Source organism: Pongo pygmaeus, chromosome 11 (genome assembly GCF_028885625.2).
Source record: "Pongo pygmaeus isolate AG05252 chromosome 11, NHGRI_mPonPyg2-v2.0_pri, whole genome shotgun sequence".
Lineage (NCBI taxonomy): Eukaryota > Metazoa > Chordata > Mammalia > Primates > Hominidae > Pongo > Pongo pygmaeus.
The window spans coordinates 51,043,418-51,064,394 of NC_072384.2; the positions used below are offsets into that span (position 1 = coordinate 51,043,418).

Here is a 20,977-nt window from a genome sequence, read left to right on the forward strand (position 1 = left end):
ACTTGGGAGGCTGAGGCAGAAGAATCAGTTGAACCCGGGAGGCAGAGGTTGCAGTGAGCTGAGATCACACCACTGCACTCCAGCCTGGGCCATAGGACAGGAAGGAAGGAAGGAAGGAAAGAAGGAAGAAAGGAAGGAAGGAAGGAAGGAAGGAAGGGAGGGAGGGAGGGAGGGAGGGAGGGAGGGAGGGAGGGAGGGAGGGAGGGAGGAAGGAAGGAAGGAAGGAAGGAAGGAAGGAAGGAAGGAAGGAAGGAAGGAAGGAAGGAAGGAAGGAAGGAAGGAAGGAAGGAAGGAAGGAAGGAAGGAACTGCTAGGCTGGGTGCGGTGGCTCACTTCTGTAATCCCAGAACTTTGGGAGGCTGAGACGAGTGGATCACCTGAGGTCAGGAGTTGAAGACCAGCCTGGCCAAGATGGTGAAAACCTGTCTCTACTAAAAATACAAAAATTAGCCGGGTGTGGTACACATGCCTGTAATCCCAGCTACTTGGGAGGCTGATGCAGGAACATCGCTTGAACCCGGGAAGTGGAGGTTACAGTGAGCTGAGATTGTACCACTGCACTCCAGCCTGGGTGACAGAGCAAGACTCCATCTCAAAAAAAAGTAAGAAACTGCAAATACTATATGCAGTAACAAATCTATAGGAAAATTCTGGTAGCACCTTTAACAATGAAAACTGTCTGAAGAAACCTGGCTGTAGGTAGGCAATTAATAATTCTGATAAAATAATAATAAAGTGGAGTGCCTACGTACAGAGAGTTGTGTTTTCAGAGCATTGGAAGAGCCATCAGGCAAAGCAATGGGGGGCTTGTTTCCTGGGGGACACACTTACGTCGCTCTGCAGTTTGTAGGCTTTCCTGGCTTGGATCACATCATTCTGGTCGGGAAAGCAAGACCAGTGGTGCAGGTAGTGGCGATAGTCCACATCACTTGCTAGTGCCTGACCTTCTTTGGCAGCGTTGATGGACACCATGTCCACAGGGATGGAGATCTTGGCTTTGTGGTCGTTGTAGGCCTTTTTGTACAGCCTGTCATTCTGCATCTTCAACACATTTGCTGCCCAAGCCAGTTTAGGGTCCTCCTTGGCACTGAGACATCCAATGTAATGGCCTTTCTGTTTCTCATAAGCGGTTTTGTACAGATACTGGTAGATGTGAACAGAAAATAGAAGAGTAATTTTTCCAAACCCACTTTTTCTAGAGAGCCTACTCAAAATAACTCCATCTCCTTTAATTTACCTTTTTTTTTGGCGGGGTGGGGGTGGGGGTGGGGGGCAAATACTGTTTTTATTTAAATTCAAGCCATAAGTTTTGATACATTGGTTTGTCTTCTGTGTCTACATGCATGAAAACATTGAGAGCATCTCTTAGGCAAGAATTGTATTGCTGTATTATCTCCCAATATAGCCTGGCCACCTTCAGATGTTTTGTCACACACAAGTACCAATTGTACTTCTTATTACTTTAAATTAATTCTTTGTTGAAATTTTTGTTTGTTTGTTTGTCTGTTTTGAGACAGAGTCTCACTCGGTTCCCCAGGCTGGAGTGCAGTGGCACGATCTTGGCTCACTTGCAATCTCCACCTCCCAGGTTCAAGCGATTCAGCTGCCTCAGCCTCCCGAGTAGCAGATTAAGGCATCTGCCACCACGCCTGGCTAATTTTTGTATTTTTAGTAGAGACAGGGTTTCACCATGTTGGCCAGGCTAGTTTCGAACTCTTGACCTCAAGTGATCCACCCGCCTTGCCTCCTAAAGTGCTGGGATTACAGGCATGAGCCACCACGCCTGGCCTGAAATAATTTTTAATTATAAACTTATTTTAAAGTTTTATTTAAAAATGTATAACTGTATCTAAATGGAAAAAACCAATATTTTTCTAGCACACATTAAAACAACCATATAACTATTTTAAAAAAATACTTGTGCATGTACTACATAAAATTATTATAGGAACCACCAGTAGTACACATGCCACACTTTGAGTAACAACAGAATTCTTTGTACTATGAAATTAAATCTCTTTAAGTACTTGTAAATTAAGTGACATTGTGAAGATATTGAAAAGAAAATCAAAATCTGTGCTTAAACGCAAGAGTTGCAGAACCAAACAAAGATGCAAAAGGATCCTCAAATTGTAAATGTTATTCTTGAATTTAGGATTTACAAATATACTAATAACAATGACCCAATGCCACTTAAACATAATTCAAAGGGCATTAAGTTAAACTCCCTCTGTTTCTACTAGTTAGTGCTTGTTCCGGTTGGGCAAGGAGGAGCTCTTACATCACTGGCAATATCCCTGGAAGCCTTGGCATGCTGGATCCCAATGGCATCTGCTCGCAGGTCATAACCAGTCATCTTAACGTCTTCCCAGGCTTGCTGGTAGCGTTTCTGCAAACAGAGAGTGCAATACCACCGTCAGTCTGAAGACGGAGCTACTGAGTCAGCATTACTGATGTATTTAAAAATAGATATTTACAGTTACACTGAACATTAATGTCTCCTTAAGATTTATAAAAGAGTCTGGTTTCATATCAAGCTTGAATTCCAGTAGATTTTTAATGACAGTAAAGCTCTCTTCTAATAATTATTTTTTGAAGAAGGAAACTTAAGAGATAATAAATCATGTAAAAATCAGAAAAAAACATATTGCTTGGCTTTTACAAGGAAAAAGCAATGAGGGATGGCCCACTAAAAACTGAGAACTAGGTATTACTCTACATGTATCTGTAAGTTTTATGTTGTGTTTTTGGAGAAACTATTCCATTTTTCCTTCCAACAAACATTGAGATGTACATTATACAGACACACGCAGACCCACACAGCTACTTATCATTAACTTAAAGACTAGAAATAAAAGGAATGCGAAGAAAATGCCTTTTGCCAAACTCTCTTTGGAGTGTATGATAAAAGGTTTGTATAGGCAGAGAGCACTCTGAAAAGCAAATGGTGTGTGCTGTCTTACATTGCTGATCTGCAGAGCATTGATTTTGGATTGCAGCATCAGGGGAGTGTCAGCTGGCACGTTCACATTAGCCTTCTCTTTCTCCCAGGCATCGCGATACAATGGCTGGGAAAAATGAAAAACAATGGAATGGTCAATTAGTAAATAAGTCAGTTACCACAAAAACAAAATTATAAAGTCATAAAACATATGCTTGAATAAATGGATGATGAATAAAATTATAAGTGAATTTTATAATAAATTAAAACTAACATAAGTAAATTAAAATTTTTAAGTAAGATTAATAGGTAAATCTAATTTTATATTAAATAATAAGTAAAATGAAAAGTTCTTTTTGGATGTTCTCCGATATAAATGTAGATTATACGTGGCATAAGCCACTGCACCTGGCCTCATTTGCACTTTCATTTAAGAGGTGCCAATAGTGACTTCAATGAGAACAGATTTATGTGTGATACAACATAATTTAAAATGAGTCAGAAATATGGTAGTAAAATTATTCTTTTCCATTTACTCACATCTAATTATCTGATGGGTAAGTCCACATTGCAGATAGCTCTGATAATCCCCATTGCTAAGCAGGACCTAGCTGTTTTTGGTCCAAACAACTACCATAATGTCTAATACTGAAGTTGTCCCTAGACTTCTCAACCTATTTCAAGCAATAAAGAAGTGGCAATTTTGTGATTATAGTACTAAGTGGTGGGCCTGTCTTACGGTCTGGATCTCCAAATGTGATCAAAGTGTGTATCAGGGTGTGTAGAACATGAAGATGCCCACCACATGTGCATTCACCAAACACTTATCAAAGCAAATGAAATACAGAGGCTGCTAAGAGACTGACTACACAAAGGTCCATCTGGATACATGTAAATGTGTTTCAGATCCTGACGCTGACATGAAGAGTCTAAAGTTCACGTTTAAAATTCTTCTTGATTGAGATTTCTTCCATTTGTCTGAAAACATCATCCACCTGGACTTACCTCACTGATCTGTACAGCATTAATCTTTGCCTGGATTACTTCCGGGGTGTCAACAATGCTGGTGAATTTGAGGGCCTCAGGCTTTATACGATACAACCTTTCATTCAAGAGATTCTGGGCATTCTTCACTCTCATCACTTCCACAGAACCCTCTGGCAACCATCCAATACCCTTCATCCATTCCAGGTCTGACTTGTACAAGTTCTACATGAAGGAGAGGAACACAGAGTGGGGAAGAGTCAAAGTTGCCCATAAGAGTTTGATGCTTGCAAACCCCACATCACCTCTATTTAAATCAGTTAGGTGGCTAATCTCATAAAACTCAAGGATCAACATTAAATGTTAATATTGGGTGTTATCTCTCTGGCACACATGGGAGAAGTTTAGAGTATCCTGCAGGAATTGGAACAGGGCTCACAAGTGGCACTTGGTAGAATGGCAGCCAGTAATGGCACATAACTTTGTATGCTTGGATTAGTTTCTACACTCACCACTTGAAGTCTGCCTTTTATGTACCACTGGAAGTAACATCAGTAATAACATCAGTTTGATTTAAGGAGGTAAAGAACCTTAGATGTATGCATAATGAGAGAAAAATACATACCTGTATCTATATCCGCCCTGCTCCCCATCTCTCTCTTTTTCTGTATCAAGTAAACATGAAATCCAACATTTCCTTATGCTTACATCTACTTCTGAAATATGTATATGATTATGCAAAGGTAATGGCTCAGAGCAGCTGCAACTGAAATTTTCTACCAAATTACATAGAATAAGAGACTGATTTTCATCTTGGTAAATAAGGTGTTGCTACCATAAGAAGGAGTCCTCTATAAGATAGAAAATGTCTGAGGAAAATTCTGCTACCATGAATTCTACAGAATATGTTAGGTTCTATTAAGATTACCACTTAAATTATGCCTCTGGGGAATGCACTGGGATTAAACACACAAATACACATCTCCCCGGGGTCTGGTGATAATATACGCACATCACTCTGCAGGTCGTAGGCTTTCTTGGCCTGGATCACATCGTTCTGATCTGGCAGACACGTCCACTGGTGCAGATAATTGCGATAATCAATGTCGCTAACCAGGACCTGGCATTTCTTGGCTTGAACAATTGACATCATGTCCAATGGTGTGTTGTGAATTCCTTTAGACTTCTCGTAAGCTTTCTTATATTCTCTGTCACTCTGGATCTTGGCAGCATGTATAGCCCATACCGACTTGGGGTCATCTTGTAGGGTGCGGAAACCCATGTGGTGGCCCAGTTGCTTACGGTAACCTTCTTTGTATTTGTACTAAAGTAGTAAGAAATCAAATAAAGAAGACATATGAATATAATGTATTAAGAGGGGTTTTCTTTAAATGGTTTCAGAATGTTTTCTTAGCCTTGGTATAAATTGGCTCAACATTGGCCATCATTATATATTTCAGTTCACTTTAAAGAAGTTAGATAATACGATTTTAGGTCATTTCAGAGAGGACATGATTAAATCAGGAGGGAGATGGTATAGTGAACAAGAGTAATAAAAACAATAGCTAACATTTACTAAGTAATTACTCTATGCCAGACACTATTATGACTACTTCAAATGTGTTGGGTAGACCCATATGAAACTACCATGTTTTTCAGTCAAAAATCATTGACTGGCGCCAATTATGATCACAGTTCATCCTCACAATGTCTCTACGAGGTAGATACTATTATTAACATATATTCCAGATGGGGAAAACAAGGCACAGGTGATAATCTCCATCACCAAGTTTCCCTGACAAGTGCAACATCAGGTCAGATGATCTCCTAAGAGTACTGAAGGAACCTCAGGTAGGGAGAGGTCATATGTGTGTGGTTTTGGAAACAGATAAGAAAGATGCATGTTTCAAGGATGGAAAGCAAGGTTGTGGCTTGAATCAGAAGATAACAACAAAAGTTCTGTGGACAAGAGTTTCCATCTGATGAGTGTCTTAGGACTAGTGTAAGGTGGTTTCTGTTTCTTTCCTATGTTTGGACAACATAGGCAAGTTTGAACAAAGAGAGAGAAAACTGAGAATAAACCAGATAACGTGGACCAGCTATGACTATTAGAGGCAAAAATGAAGAATAAGAAGGAGGAAACAAGTGGCTACATGATAAAAAGCAGAGAAGAACTCAGAGAAAGGGAACAAGGTGGCTTAAAGAGTTGGAGCTGGGGGCGGGGTGGACTTGGTAGCATAATTATTCTATTTTTGTTTTTATTTTTTTTGAGATGCAGTTTCACTCTTGTTGCCCAGGCTGGAATGCAATGGCATGATCTCGACTTACTGCAAACCTCCGCCTCCCGGGTTCAAGTGATTCTCCTGCCTCAGCCTCCTGAGTAGCTGGGATTACATGCTCCCGCCACCACGCCCAGCTAATTTTTTGTTTGTTTGTTTGTATTTTCAGTAGAGATGAGGTTTCACCATGTTGGCCAGGCTGGTCTCGATCACCTGACCTCAAGTGATCCACCCACCTCAGCCTCCCAAAGTGCTGGGATCAGAGGCGTGAGCCACCATGCCCGGCAGGTAGCATACTTATTTTGACCACCAGTAAGTTTTAAAATTAGAATTAAATGAACTTCAAAAGATTACTAAGAGTATTCTACATAAGCCTCCCATATAAAATCTTGCAAATAAATAATGTGATTTTAGTCTTAACTCTTATATGAAACTATCATCTGTGATTTATATTTGTGGAGAATGTCAGAAATATTTTAGGGATAAAATGACATTGTATTGGGTCCTGAATTTTCCCAGGAATTTAATACAGACTCTTCATGATGTTTTGTTTCTACTTTGTAACAGCATCAAAGTAAATTTACACATATACCTCATCTACGCTAATTTTAATGTTTTCCATTCCATTTTAATATTTTCAAATACAGAAAGCTTCCAGCACAGGATGAGATGCAATTCTATGCACAGATTTTTTTAAAACACAAAATTCTTGAAAAATAGTCTCGCTGCTTGTTTTGTAGAAGAGAAAAACCACAAGAAAAGAGAAGGAAGCGTACCTCACTGGCAATTTCTCTGGAGGCTTTGGCGTGCTTGATTTCAATGGCATCTGCTCTTATGTCATAGCCTTTCTGCTTGGCCTCATTCCAGTCTTTTTGGTAGAGGTTCTATAGAAGGAAAATATAGGTTTGTTTACAAGAATGGAAAAATAAACAAATCAACTCAAATTTGTCATAATATAAATCATATGGAATAATGTAATGTAGTCACTATAAGGAAAAAGCATTCATTTCTGGGTTCTTTTGGTTGTTGGATATTTCCTTTGTGGTGTACAGGATACTTCTGGTTAAAATTTTAAAGCTAAACATCAAACTCTATTGATGTTTGAATATTTGCATCCATCACAATATGTTATGCATTTGAAAATATCCCACTGCAAGTACATGGAACCTAAGGATCAATGGGGAAGCCAGAGAATCTTTATCAAGATATCAGGTAAGATCTGATAAGATTTTTCTCCCCCTAATTTTTCCCTTTAACTTCTGAGAAGTTACAGCTAAAGAGTTGTGACATAGATATCATACATAGCCTGCCATTTGGATGTAATTAAAAATGGTCTTTTGTCTTTCTTATGGCCTTGAAATGTCAAATGAAAAAGTCCTGGATCAATAAAAAAAACCTAAGATGATAACAGAGACTGTTAAGAGTGAAGGAGGACACCAAAAGGATTCAGGTGTCCCAAATCCTGCAGTCTAGGCACCCAGCGATGTATCCAAGCACACATTTAAAAGAGAAACTCCATTCATATTGCATTGGGACTGGTAGCTAAAGAGAAAATGCCTAGCACCAAAAGCCACAAACATTGCAAGGTAGGCAATTTGTCTGCTATAACACTCTCCATGAGCAGACAGACATTGCCCATAAAGGCTTTTACACTTCATGTTTGTGCCACTTACATTGCTGATTTGCAAGGCATTGATGTGGGCCTGCAGCATCTCCGGAGTATCAGAAGGAATGGTGATATTGGCTTTATCTTTATTCCAGGCTTCTTGATACAGTTTCTGTGGAGAGAAGGGAAACAAGAAATCAATATCTGAAATATTAAGCCTTAGGTAACGTTTGGCTAATAGTTAGCTAATGTAAGCCTTAGCTAACTACTCAATCTGGAAAAATGTTTTTACATGTTTATAATGGTTAATTTTATGTGTCAGCTTGGCTGGGGCACGGTACCCAGATATTTAGTTAAACATTATTTTAGGTGTTTCTGTGAAAGTATTGTTAAAATGAAGTTAACTTTTAAATCAGTAGATTCCAAGTAAAGGAGACTACCCTTTATGATGTGGGTGAGCCTTATCTAATTAGTTGAAGACCTTGATAGAAAAGACAAATCTCCCCAGTAAAAAGGAATTCTGCCAGCAGATGGCCTTTGGGTTTGAATTGCAACACATCCCTCAGTCTCTAGCCGGCTGGCCTACCCTGAAGACTTTGGACTTGCCAGCCTGCATGATCTCAGGAGCCAATTTCTTAAAGTCTCTCTCTTCTGTGTGTGTGTACAAACACACACACACACACGGCCCCTATTGGTTCTGTTTCTCTAGAGAATCTGGACTAGTACAATGTACGTTATTATGCAGCATGACACTACATGTCTTAGTATTTAATATGAGGTCAACAAATATTTGTGTTCCTGAGTTGCCAGGGAGTGACATTTTCATTGCAGTGCTTCAAAGTGTGTATGTGTGGTAAAAGAAAGGCATGTTGGTGTTTGTCAGAGTTCTATTTTCAGTGTATCTTCACTAGTGAAGACATTTTTAGAGTTGCTTCTCTCACCAAAATTCTTTGAAGAAGTCCAGTCTACAGGTTCAGTTTGGGTGTTATCTTTGGAAAAGATAGTAGGATGGTTCTTACCTCACTTATTTGCAGAGAATTGGCTTTTGCCAAGACAACTTCTGGAGTGTCGACAATGCTGGTGAATGACAAAGCTTCTGGACGTGTCCTATAGAGTCTTTCATTCACGAGGTCTTGAGCAACCTTCACTCTGTTCATTTCCACTGAGCCTTCTGGCATCCAGCCGATGCCACGCAGCCACTCCAGGTCTGCCTTATACACACTCTATAAAGAAGATGTCAGACAAAAATACCATTTCTGACCAACATGGTGAAACCCTGTCTCTACTAAAAATACAAAAATTAGCCGGGCATGGTGGCGCATGCCTGTAATCCCAGCTACTTGGGAGGCTGAGGCAGGAGAATCGCTTGAACCCGGGAGGCAGAGCTTGCAGTGAGCCGAGATCACGCCATTGCACTCCAGCCTGGGCAACAAGAGTGAAACTCCGTCTCAAAAAAAAAAAAAAGGGGCAAATGTCAACATTTAATGAATAAATAGGCAAAGATTGTATGAGAAGCAAGGTGCAGGCCTTCAGCACTGAAACTCTGGGTACGTGCAATGGCAAAGCAAAAATAAAACATGAAAGTACATCATTGTGACACTGGAAATCCCTTTTGTGATCCTAAGTTAAAGTCGTGAGTGCTAACATTAAAAAAAAATTTTTTTTAAGGGATGGAGTGCAATTGGAGATTGCACTTGTACTGCAGCCCGGGCAACAAGAGAGAAACTCCGTCTCAAAAAAAAAACCAAACATTTCAATCCTTTGCTGAAAAATAAAGCACATGGGGTTGAAGGGATAAGTGCAGGAGATTGTACTTCCAAAAAAGTAATACCTGAGATCTCACATGATTCAGGGTTTTTAATATTGATCACAGAAGTCATTTGTAAAAACATAATTATTTATACTAGCTATTAATAATAATATATAGTAATAAAGCTGAATTCCATGATATAATTATTTGATATTTCAAAAAATTTTATAGTTGAAAATTTTTAAAGGAAAATTTTGCTGAATTGGATTTCATTTTAATCGTGTGATAAATGACCCAAGGAAATGCTGTTTGGTGTTTTGGATCTAGTATAATAGCAGCAATTATTTTAAAAACATTCAGATGATTTATATTTGTCTGAAATATGTTTTCATTGCCAGAAGTTACAAATGACATGGAAAAAAGTCTGGAATCTAGGCTCGGGAATAAAGGACATGACCTCACTAGGGCTCATCTCTGTTTTTGCTTCCCACGACATAACTACTAAGGATGGATTTTATATTAGACAATGTGAATGGTACCCCCCAGCCCCACCCCTAGGTTTGTGCAGTGCACAGCCCAGGGGGCTGTCCTCAGAGGCACTGACTGGGCAATGAACAAATCTACGTCTTCCCCTTCCCCCTTTCCCAAAATTCATGTTACGTACATCACTCTGCAGGTCATAGGCCTTCTTTGCTTGGATAATGTCATTTTGATCGGGCATGCATGTCCATTCATGCAGGTAATTGCGATAATCAATGTCAGTGACCAAAGTCTGACATTTCTTGGCCAGCAAGATGCTTAACATGTCCACTGGGCTAGAGAACTTGGTTTTCCACTTCTGGAATTCCTTCTTGTACTCCCTTTCACTTTGAATTTTTCCTGCATGTATGGCACACATAATCTTGGGATCATCTTCAATGCTCTGGGCTCCAATGTGGTGGCCTTTCTGTTTCTCATAGGCTTCCTTGTATTTGTACTAAAATGCCAGAAATACAGGTGGAGACATCCAGTTTTGAAACCATGCTCATGTGCTGACAATTACAGACAACATGAAATGGACAAGAATTTTCTATTACAAACATTTTGGCATCTCTGAACTATTATATTTAAAAGCAATGTTTTATACTGTTATAAAAATAATTGTAATGTAATCGTATATCTTCATTGGTGAAAGCATTCCCTGCAGCAACTCTAACTATAATGCCAAAATGTATTTTTATTCTCTGTAACAAGAAAGGGAACAGTCTTGGGAGGTAGGAAGTAGGACTGGAAGGTACATTTGGAAATAACTATAGAGTGTGGTTCACCAGCCACCCTCTGGGTTGTTCAGCACGGTGGAGACCACAGAGAGATAGATGGAGGGTACTCACATCACTGGCGATGTCCCTGGAGGCCTTGGCACTTTTGATGGAAATAGCGTCTGCTCTCAGATCATAGTCTTTCATCTTTGATTCATCCCATCCCTTGGTGTAAAGTTTCTAGGGAAGGGATAATAGACGACAGAAAATAAGAGTGTTTGAGGAAGGTAATAGGCCAATTCCAGAAAGGAAATTGTTACGGTGGAAAAGGCATTTTAATTACTCTTAGGTTTAAGCAACAATCAGGAAATCTCTTACTTGGCTGATATTGGCAGAATTACTCTTGGCCAGCAGGATTTCTGGGGTGTCTGGCATGACGTGGATGGAGGTTTTGTCAGCATCCCAAGCTTCTGTGTATAAATGCTACAGGGCAGGGCGGCATGGGGCGTGGGGAGAGGAAGGGAGTATAAGACCTTCTGTTAAAGCCAATAACATCATTACAGTTGTTAGCAAATTTAACTCACATTTAACTATAAAATAGCTCCTTCTAATGCATTTGGGAGGTGAGGGAAGCAAAAGAGTCATGGGGAAAGTAAAACATAGCAATATTTAAATAGCTGTACAATGGTTTCATAATTAATATGAAGCAATATAATGGTTGCTATTAGTAATTCTTTTCATCCAGTGAATCACAAGCTTATTCAGATATCCAAAGATGGATCTCAGTTACGGAACTATGAGACAGTAGAAATCCCTAGACTTCAGAGTCAATCCCAAGTGCAAACCCAACTCTACTATTTCCAAGCTGTGTGATCTTGAGAAAGGTACGTAACTCCTCACATTCCCCATTTCTGAGAGGGGGATAATCATTCTTTTTTATTATTTTTTGAAGGTGATCCATAGCATATATAAAATGCCCAAGTCATAGCAGATACTCAACGATTTTTTGGTGATTCCTATTGCTGTTATCGTTGTGGTTGCTGTTGATGGATATGGTATAAAAGAGTTTCTAGAGTTGTATACCCCAGACTCTGGAGTTTGCTGTCTGAAGCCACTTTCATATTTGTACTGAGCACTCAATTGTACTAGCCTAATGATTGGAAGGCCTCCAGGCAGGTGCGGGAGAATTCAAGTTCAAGTCAGTCTAAAATATGCATATTAAGGGCTGACTCATTGGATAAAAATAGATTGATAAAATTTTGTATGAAACAAATGATCATCTATCTTGTGTAATAAAACTGAAAGCAGAAATAGCAGCTAGCTTTCAAAAGTGGATTTCCATAACCTAATGTGGAGGAGCAACCTGAGCAACCAATTTGAATGTATACCAGCATTGCTATGAAACACTATGTGTATCCCAGCCCTCAGAATGAAGTGTAAATGGCTTATATTCCTTACCAGATGGCTAAAGACACGTAAGTGGCCTGAATCTGCTCTGCCTAGGAGAATGTGTGAGGAAGGGTAATGCAATTGTGATGTCTCCAGGTCACTGCTCAGAAGGGTGAGTGCATCACTCCAGGGAAATCATTCCAGGCTCTGTTCCCACATGCAGAGAATTAGGGGGCAGGGTGTTGAGAAGAGCACACTTTGAATTCAAGCAGATGCTCTGTTAAAGGCCTGCATGAAAATCAGGCCTATGACACCTCCTTTCTCAGGGAACCCTTAGGGAATTTCCTACTTTATGAGCCAAATCTGTGGAAGGTATGATTCTGGCAACAGGAAACAGCTGGAGACTCACCTTGCTCATTGTCAGGGCATTATTCTTTGCTAGGACAATTTCCGGAGTGTCTGTAATGCATGTGAATTTGAGCTGTTCTGCAGGCTGGCGATACTTCCTGTCACTCAGGATTTCTCCAGCTCTCTTCACCTTCTCGACCTCTACAGAGCCAATGGGAACCCATCCTATGCCTCTCAGCCACTCAAGATCAGATTTGTAAATAGCCTGAAAATGAAATAATGTCAAATATTTATGGATGTCACCTAGACAGCCTGGTGCCTGATCCTGATTTAACATACACAGATAATGTATAAGTCTGAATCTTATTTCTGTAAATTTCTGGGAAGACCCACAGGATCGCTTTACTTTGGTTTAGAATGGCTAGTTAAATGCCTGGCTCCTGAAGGTAGCCAAGATTTACTGTTTTAAAGACTCATAAAAATCTCTTTAATGCTATTCATTTTCAGTGATAAAAACCACCTTAAGGAAATTACTGCCTGCCTCCTGAAACAAAGTGTTTATTCTCTGATTTGATGGTCCCTACCTCCTCTTATGGAAACTGTACCAGGTTAGAATACAGTTGGCTCCTATGTTGTTAGGCAGTGGCCTTCATAGCTCTTCTTGGTATATAGAGAAGAAATGAGCATTACTGGTTGATCACGTTGCATTAACGTGTTTTTTGGGGGATAAAAATGACATCTTTTTTCATATGCTTCTATGTACATGCTTCCAAGTCAAAGAGTACATCTTTTTTTACTCATATTTATTTTATCCTCCATCCTCTTTCTTGTCTTAGAATTCAAGTAAACAAATACATTTTTTCTTTCTTTCATTTTCTTCTTTGAATATAAACAATTGGTTGAAGGAAAATTTTTCTTGTAAGGAAGGGTAACAATTCTTTTTGTTTTTATGGCTTTCGGAGAATCTCTCTTTTTTTAACTGTCACTGCTTTTATCATTCTTCCAAAAGTGCATGATTTAACCAGAGCTTGATTAAAACAAGGAGCTACGATATCAATGAGGTAATATTTGAGTCTCCAAAGGACTCTATTGGCCAACAACAAAAGTGCCTAACATATTTCTAGGGAGCAATCGTTTTCAAGTTTCTTAGAAAATTTGTCTTCATATGTATAATTCATTTTTAAACTTCCATTCAAAAGTTACAATAGATACTTCCTATAAGTTAAATAGACACAAAATTATAATGCAATTGATTGATTTGGAAAATTAGCTTGTTTAGAACAGGAATTCTTAACCTGGCATTAGTGAACTAGGATAGAAAAAATATGTAACATCCTCATTTTCATTAACCTGTAACTGAAATATAGCATTTCATCCATTATAAGTATAAGCAATATATTACAGTAGTATTGACACTACACCTGACTTTGTCAGCTATAGAAATCTCAAATCTTTTTATGTCCTATTATAGTTTGATATAGTTTGGCTCTGCATCTTCATCCAGATCTCATGTTGAATTGTAATCCTCAATGTTGGAGGAGGGGCCTGGTGGGAGGTGATTGGACTTCCCCCTTGCTGTTCTCGTGATAGTGAATGAATTCTCATGAGATCTGGGTGCTTAAAAGTGTATAGCACTTCCCCCTTTGCTCTCTCTCTCCTGCTCCACCATGTGAAGATGTGCCTGCTTCCCCTTCAACTTCCACCATGATTGTAAGTTTCCTGAGGCCTTCCCAGCCATGCTCTGGTACAGCCCATGGAAATGTAAGTCAATTAAACCTCTTTTCTTCATAAGTTACCCAGTCTCAGGTAGTTCTTTATCGCACTGTGAGAACAGACTAATACAGAGTTGTTGCTGATGTCTTAAAGTATTTATGCTCATCACTTCTTTGAAATTAGTTATTACAGTTACCACTAGAATTGTTTACTTAATGTGTTAATGAAAAGCACATTACAGGTTTGGTTTAATACTTTGATAATGATATTTCAATATGATTGGTTTCTTTTGAAACTAAATACATATTTTATTTTGTGCATTTCAGAACATTATCCTAAAGAGGTGTCTGTAGGTTTCACCAGACTGTGGAAAGATTCCATGGCACAAAAGAGTTAGAATGCTTTTCTAAACCATTACTGAAGAATATTAGAGCCACTCACATCACTCTGCAGGTCATAGGCCTTCCGAGCCTGAATGACGTCATTTTGATCAGGCAGGCAGGTCCATTCATGCAGGGGATGCTTGTAGTCTATGTCGCTTACAAGGATCTGACACTTCTTGGCCAGCACCACCCCCAGCATGTCCACTGGGCTGCTGAACTTGGTCTTCCACTTCTCAAACTCCTTCTTGTACTCCCTGTCACTCTGGATCTTGGCTGCGTGGATGGACCACATCATCTTCGGGTCATCCTTAATGTTCCGGGCCCCAATGTGGTGGCCAAGCTGTTTGCGGTAGCCTTCCTTGTACTTGTACTAAAAAATAGAGATATGAGTATAATGACAAGAACATCTTATATAATCATGTTTCATAGGTTCACATTCACATTGTTTCTTTTTCTTTTCCCCAACACTATCATGAAGGAGAAAAGTGAATATCATCAACCCTATTTTTAAAAGTCAAAACCTGAACCTAGCAGGGGTTTAGTGATTTGCACAGTCACACCACAAGCAGGTGGCAGCATGAGCCTAGAATGAAGAGCTTCTCATTCCTAATATTTTTCCTCCTCATTATACCACACTGCTTAGTTTACATTTGATTCCTTAACAAGTAGAGGTAAATATATTGTACAATCTTATGGAGCATAACAACCTGATGGAAAATAACATAGTTATTATTTTCCCAAAACTGTTTGACATTGAGAATATTTTAGAATAGTTCCCTTATTAGAACTTATAATAGACTTCTCAGTCAAGGATATGTGTTACATTTAGATAGAGTTTATGTGTCACCAGGAAATGGCTCTCTTATTAGCCTGTCAACATCACTGAACTTTCACTATGAGTCAGTTTATCTACCTTTAAGATTCAAGAATAACATATTATGGTCCATTTTACCATGAGACGATTATGGTGTGGGCTTCTCCAGCTTAACAGCAAGAAAAGTTTTGATAATAGGGTGTGTGTCCTTAACCTTGGCAAAATAAACTTCTAAATTGATTGAGATCTGTTTCAGATACTTTTTAGTTTACAGAAGAAATGAAGCATATGTCCAAGGCATGAGAACCTTCCAGAAGTGGGAAAGTCTGGATTTGAGTCCTAAGGAGGCTTGTTACAGAATGAGGACACTGGCCACCCTTAGGAGGTGTTTCCCATGTGAAGAAAAGGAGTAGAGAAGAGGCAAGCGGGTGCTGAGAAAAAGCTCTGCTTACTTTGCCACTTGTTCTTGTGTCCAGTGAGGGACATCTCACCAATCAGGAGTTACAAAGGACAAAACAAATCTCTAAGACATATCCATCTAGTTTTCTTTTAATGCAAGAATAAATATAAGTAGTAAGGAAGAGTTTACATGTATATTGGCTGTTTCTCACATATTATTTAAAGGGAATAAATTAATCCATTTAATTTCACAAACATCTAGGTCAACTGCTGCTCAATTATTTATTTATTTTTTTTGAAGACGGAGTGTTCAATTTCTGAGGCTCAAAAATATGAACCCATTTTTGGTGTCCGTAAAACACTTTTTTAAAAATAGTATGTCTCTAGTTTTGATTGATTGATGGGTATAATGGGTCTAGAATTTTGTGCTTTTTTTTTCCATTTACAATTTTGTATAGGGAAAAATCACTAAAGGGAATTGAGACTTATAGGGGTAACTAAATTTCTGGCAAGAAAAACTCTAAAAGCTTCTATTTGTCAACATCTTTGAATAAGAAATGGCTTTTCCAAAACATCCACTTACATCACTAGCAATATCTCTTGAAGCCTTGGCTGCTTGGATTGGAATGGCATCCAGACGCAAGTCATAGCCTTCCTTCTTGGACTCTTCCAAAGCAAGTTTATAGAGTTTCTGTAGAAAAGAAAGTCATTATTCATTTACTCCTTCCATAAAAAGTGCCAAGATTATTACTTTTTCTTTGTCCTCATTTAAACTACAGAAATAATTCACAAAGTCAAGCATTAGGGTGGGTTTATAGATAGCTTTGCCTCATGGGTGCTTAGGATTTTTAAGGCACATGTTCCAAACATTGGGATTTTATTGACTTGTAAATTTCAACAAAAAAATGTGAGGAAAAAATCAACATTTGGTTGGCAAAATTTTATTTGCCCAACAAGCAGATGTAAAAAAAAAAAAAAATTATTTATTGGCCGGGCGTGGTGGCTCACGCCTGTAATCCCAGCACTTTGGGAGGCTGAGATGGGTGGATCACCTGAGGTCATGAGTTTGAGAAGAGACCAGCCTGGCCAACATGGTGAAATCCCGTCTCCACTAAAAATACAATAATTAACGGGGTATGGTAGCATGTACCTGCAATCCCAGCTACTAGGGAGGCTGAGGCAGGAGAATTGCTTGAACCCAGGAGGCAGAGGTTGCAGTGAGCCAAAATCGTGCCACTGCAATCCAGTCTGGGTGACAGAGTAAGACTCTGTCTCAAACATAACAAAACAAAACAAAACAGTATTTATTATTGTCATCATAATATAAAAGACAGGGCATCTTAATACAAAAGAAGGATAAAAATAAGGACAATATTTTAAAATGTAATCTATTCTGTTTTTTGAAAAACTCAATGCATTGTGCTTATTTTTTCTTATTTTGCTGTGGACTATTATCTCGGACAGTGATTCATCTATGGACCCGGGATTTCAGGATCATTGCCCTTTTGAAAATGTTGGTTCTGGCAGAAATGCCTGGAAAAATGTTAACATCAAATGATTATCAGAGCATACTGGAGCAGCAAAATAATATGCGGCTTACTAACTCATCAGATTCCAACCCAGTCCTTGCCTACTTGCTAGCTGCTGAATAAAATAATGACTTGATATCCACACTGACCTGTAGGGGAAGGTTTTAAAAGTATAATTCCTATGGAAATATTTATTCATAATCATTCAATTCCTGAAAACCTGTTAATAAAATGGTAGCCTACTTTGTGGACCCACCACATAGCTCAAAATTGAATCAAGTGAGAACTATCTCTTCTACTGAAAATGGTAGTTTGTAGTATGTGTAGTAAATTAGTCTAAACATTTTCCTAAGAAAACAGCTACAATGGTTCATTTTTGCCTTTCTGTTCATTACAAGATCAACAGTTTACTTACATCACTGTAGTTTATTCGGTTGAGTTTGGCTAACATGATTTCTGGTGTATCAGGCATGACATGAATAGTTTTCTTGTCATTGTCCCAGGCTTCAGTATATAAGCGCTACCAACAAAAAAAAAAAAAAAAGAGAGAAAAATTATTTTGGTGTTCACAGATATTATTGTTTTGATTATGTGCCAGTCAACTCTCTTGTATGCAAGGTAGAAATAAAATTATTAAAGCTGCATAAATTCCTTACCTTTGTTTCTTATTAAAATTCTTTAAAGAATCTGTTAAAGGACTTATAGGTTATGAAAAGTATAATTGGATTGAAGTATTTAAAATAATTTATAGGAAAGAGTTACAGCACACGGTATTTTTTTTTTGACAACCTACTAATCCAATCAGAAGCACACAGTACTTTAGGCTGGGCATGGTGGCTTACACCTGTAATCCCAGCACTTTGGGAGGCCAAGATGGGTGGATCACCTGAGGTCAGGAGTTTGAGACCAGCCTTCAACATGGTGAAACCCCGTCTCTACTGAAAATACAAAAATTAGCTGGCATGGTGGCAGGCTCCTGTAATCCCAGCTACTTGGGAGGCTGAGGCAAGAGAATTGCTTGAACCTGGGAAGTGGAGGTTGCAGTGAGCCAAGATCGCACCATTGCACTCCAGCCTGGGCGATGAGAATGAAACTTCATCTCAAAAAACAAAACAAACAAACAAACAAAAGCACACAGTACTTTTAACAATGGCTTAATATTTTGAAGTATCACTAAGTAACTATGGTATTATAGTGGAAAAATCATTTAAGAAGGTATCATGATTCTTATTATTATTAGCTTTAAAATACAATAATATATCAGAATTTAAAAATTGTTCTGTGGTAACTTTCGGTATCTAACAGTGAGGATTGAAGACTCACCTTATTCATGTTTAAAGCATTGTTTTTTGCCAGCACCTGCTCCGGAGTGTCTGTTATACTGGTAAATTTCAGCGTTTCTGGACGCTGACGGTAGATAGTATCACTAAGTAATTCTCCAGCTCTCTTGGCCCTAACAACTTCCAAGGAATCAATCGGAACCCAGCCAATGCCTTTCATCCATTCAAGGTCTGACTTATACAAATTCTGCAGATCAACAGATAAGAAACACATTTATTAATTAGTGTTTCAGATTCATAGTTACAAAATGGGTTATCCTAGAGAAATACAAAAATACTGATGAATAGTTAAGGTTCCTAGCATAGTCATTCACTCACTCACACACATTATTGAATCCTAAGCGTATTTTTTTTATCTGAGCATTTTTTTGGTACAGAGGAGTACACCAAGAATGATAAAAGATCTTTTAAAGTAAAAGACATGGTCCTGCCTATGAGAGTATTACAAGATTTTTACACAGAAGCATGCTTTTTTAGCCTTGGAAAATGTAGTCTAATAGCTCCAAATAAAACCACACACTCAGACTGATGGTGTGTGAGTACTTCAGTCAAAAAATTCTCACTTTTATTTCCATCTTCAAAAATCACAAAACTTCAAGTGTATAAAGGAAATGTGATGTTACAGAGATATGTTTGGTATTTCCTTAATTATTCATTTTATTTTACTCTCAATAGGACATACTGAATGTTGATAAGTATTAGATGACTGGTTTCAAAAAACACAAGAATGATAGAATTTTCCCATCAGTAAGTATAAAATGTAAATTAAACTAATTTAGCATAATATGCTTTCCCTCTCACTGTCTCCCTACTACCCTCTGCCAATAAACACACACATTTTTTTACTTCCTTAGCCAAAAGTTTGCAGTGAAATATTTTTAAGGACTAAGTTTCATCTGATTCAAACAAAGGGAGCCTGAATCCCTAGGAAGATTTATACCTGTTTAGAACTGATAATATTTACTTTATTTCCTCTCCTACAGAGAACTTTCGGAGAAGAAAACAAATTGTAGTACCTCTAATGGGAAACTCCTTTCAGACATTTAATTGTAAATTGTTTGAAATATACAAACCAATTGCAGTTCATCGGCACTAGTCAGAACTCACAGACACGTTTCAGATCCGCTTTTAACACGCAGAACTAACATCAAGGAAACTTACATCACTCTGGAGGTCGTAGGCTTTCCGTGCATGAATGATGTCATTCTGGTCAGGCAAGCAGATCCATTCATGCAGAGGATGTTTATAGTCCACATCGCTGACCAAGGTCTGACACTTCTTGGCCAAAACGATACCAAGCATGTCCACTGGGCTGCTGTACCTTGTCTTGTATTTCTCAAAATCTTTCTTGTACTCACGGTCACTCTGCACTTTGGCAATGTGGAGGGACCACATTATCTTGGGGTCATCATGTACTGCTCGGGCACCGATGTGGTGACCCAACTGTTTACGATATGCTTCTTTGTATTTGTACTGAAAGAGAGAATCCAGTAAATAAGAAGGAAGCACAAAGGGCTATTCCCTGTTGTTCTTTCTGTGGTGGTGCTTTCTATGAAATCTTTAAGGCAACAGAAGAGTTTCACTGGTCATGCTGCTGTAACGCCACATATTGGACTGTTGTGCTCATTGGCACATGTCCAAAGAATAACCCCACAATGATTCCTTTATATATGCCAGAGAATCATATGTTGGCAAAAAATGATAAAAAGTGAATACTGAAATGAAGAGTCCAATTACAGTAATAAACCATGACAGTGTCTCACAAATCCATCATGTGAGTGAGCCTATTTAAGAACACACCTGGGGCGTATGTTTACATGGATCACTAAAATTTTCTAGCATAGTCTGAGAAATAATTTCCTCTTCACAAATGATTTGGGAGGGATAGTTTTAAAATGGACAATTTCTGTTATTTAATAGGTAGAGAGTTTAAGTTTTATAAGATGAAAATTCTGGAAATCTGTTGTACAACAATATGAATATACTGAACCCCACTAAACAGTATACTTGAAAATGGTTAAGATGGTAAATTTTGTTATATATATATATATATATATATATATATATATATATATATATATAAAACCAGAATTTAAACATTTAAAAACCTATAAAAATGAACAATTTTACTAGTCTTGGATTAATTTTTAAGATGTCCAGGGATCCGTTGTTTTCATTTTTAGGGTAAAGAAATATTGGTTCTGTGCACCACATAGAAAGAAGACTTTGTCCTTCTATGTTCAAGTGATGGGGCAAACTCAGTT

At 38.4% G+C, this 20,977-nt stretch overlaps 1 protein-coding gene across 4 annotated transcripts in view; it reads right to left on the minus strand.

Annotated features, from left to right (window-relative positions):
* Positions 1-20,977, minus strand: part of NEB (nebulin) — a 247,776-nt gene that overhangs the window by 115,037 nt on the left and 111,762 nt on the right. For 3 of the 4 annotated variants that reach the window (XM_054478962.2, XM_054478961.2, XM_054478960.2), the window contains exons 71-87: positions 19,875-20,186; positions 18,697-18,900; positions 17,789-17,893; positions 16,428-16,535; positions 14,690-15,001; positions 12,597-12,800; positions 11,177-11,281; positions 10,931-11,038; positions 10,225-10,536; positions 8,830-9,033; positions 7,878-7,982; positions 6,981-7,088; positions 4,938-5,249; positions 3,947-4,150; positions 2,964-3,068; positions 2,282-2,389; positions 832-1,143 (exon numbers count right to left, since the gene is read on the minus strand). In XM_054478962.2, the coding sequence (XP_054334937.1) occupies positions 832-1,143; positions 2,282-2,389; positions 2,964-3,068; positions 3,947-4,150; positions 4,938-5,249; positions 6,981-7,088; positions 7,878-7,982; positions 8,830-9,033; positions 10,225-10,536; positions 10,931-11,038; positions 11,177-11,281; positions 12,597-12,800; positions 14,690-15,001; positions 16,428-16,535; positions 17,789-17,893; positions 18,697-18,900; positions 19,875-20,186 (3,228 nt within the window). The remainder of the gene's footprint in view (positions 1-831; positions 1,144-2,281; positions 2,390-2,963; positions 3,069-3,946; positions 4,151-4,937; positions 5,250-6,980; positions 7,089-7,877; positions 7,983-8,829; positions 9,034-10,224; positions 10,537-10,930; positions 11,039-11,176; positions 11,282-12,596; positions 12,801-14,689; positions 15,002-16,427; positions 16,536-17,788; positions 17,894-18,696; positions 18,901-19,874; positions 20,187-20,977) is intronic. The other variant, XM_054478963.2, reaches the window with a different exon arrangement.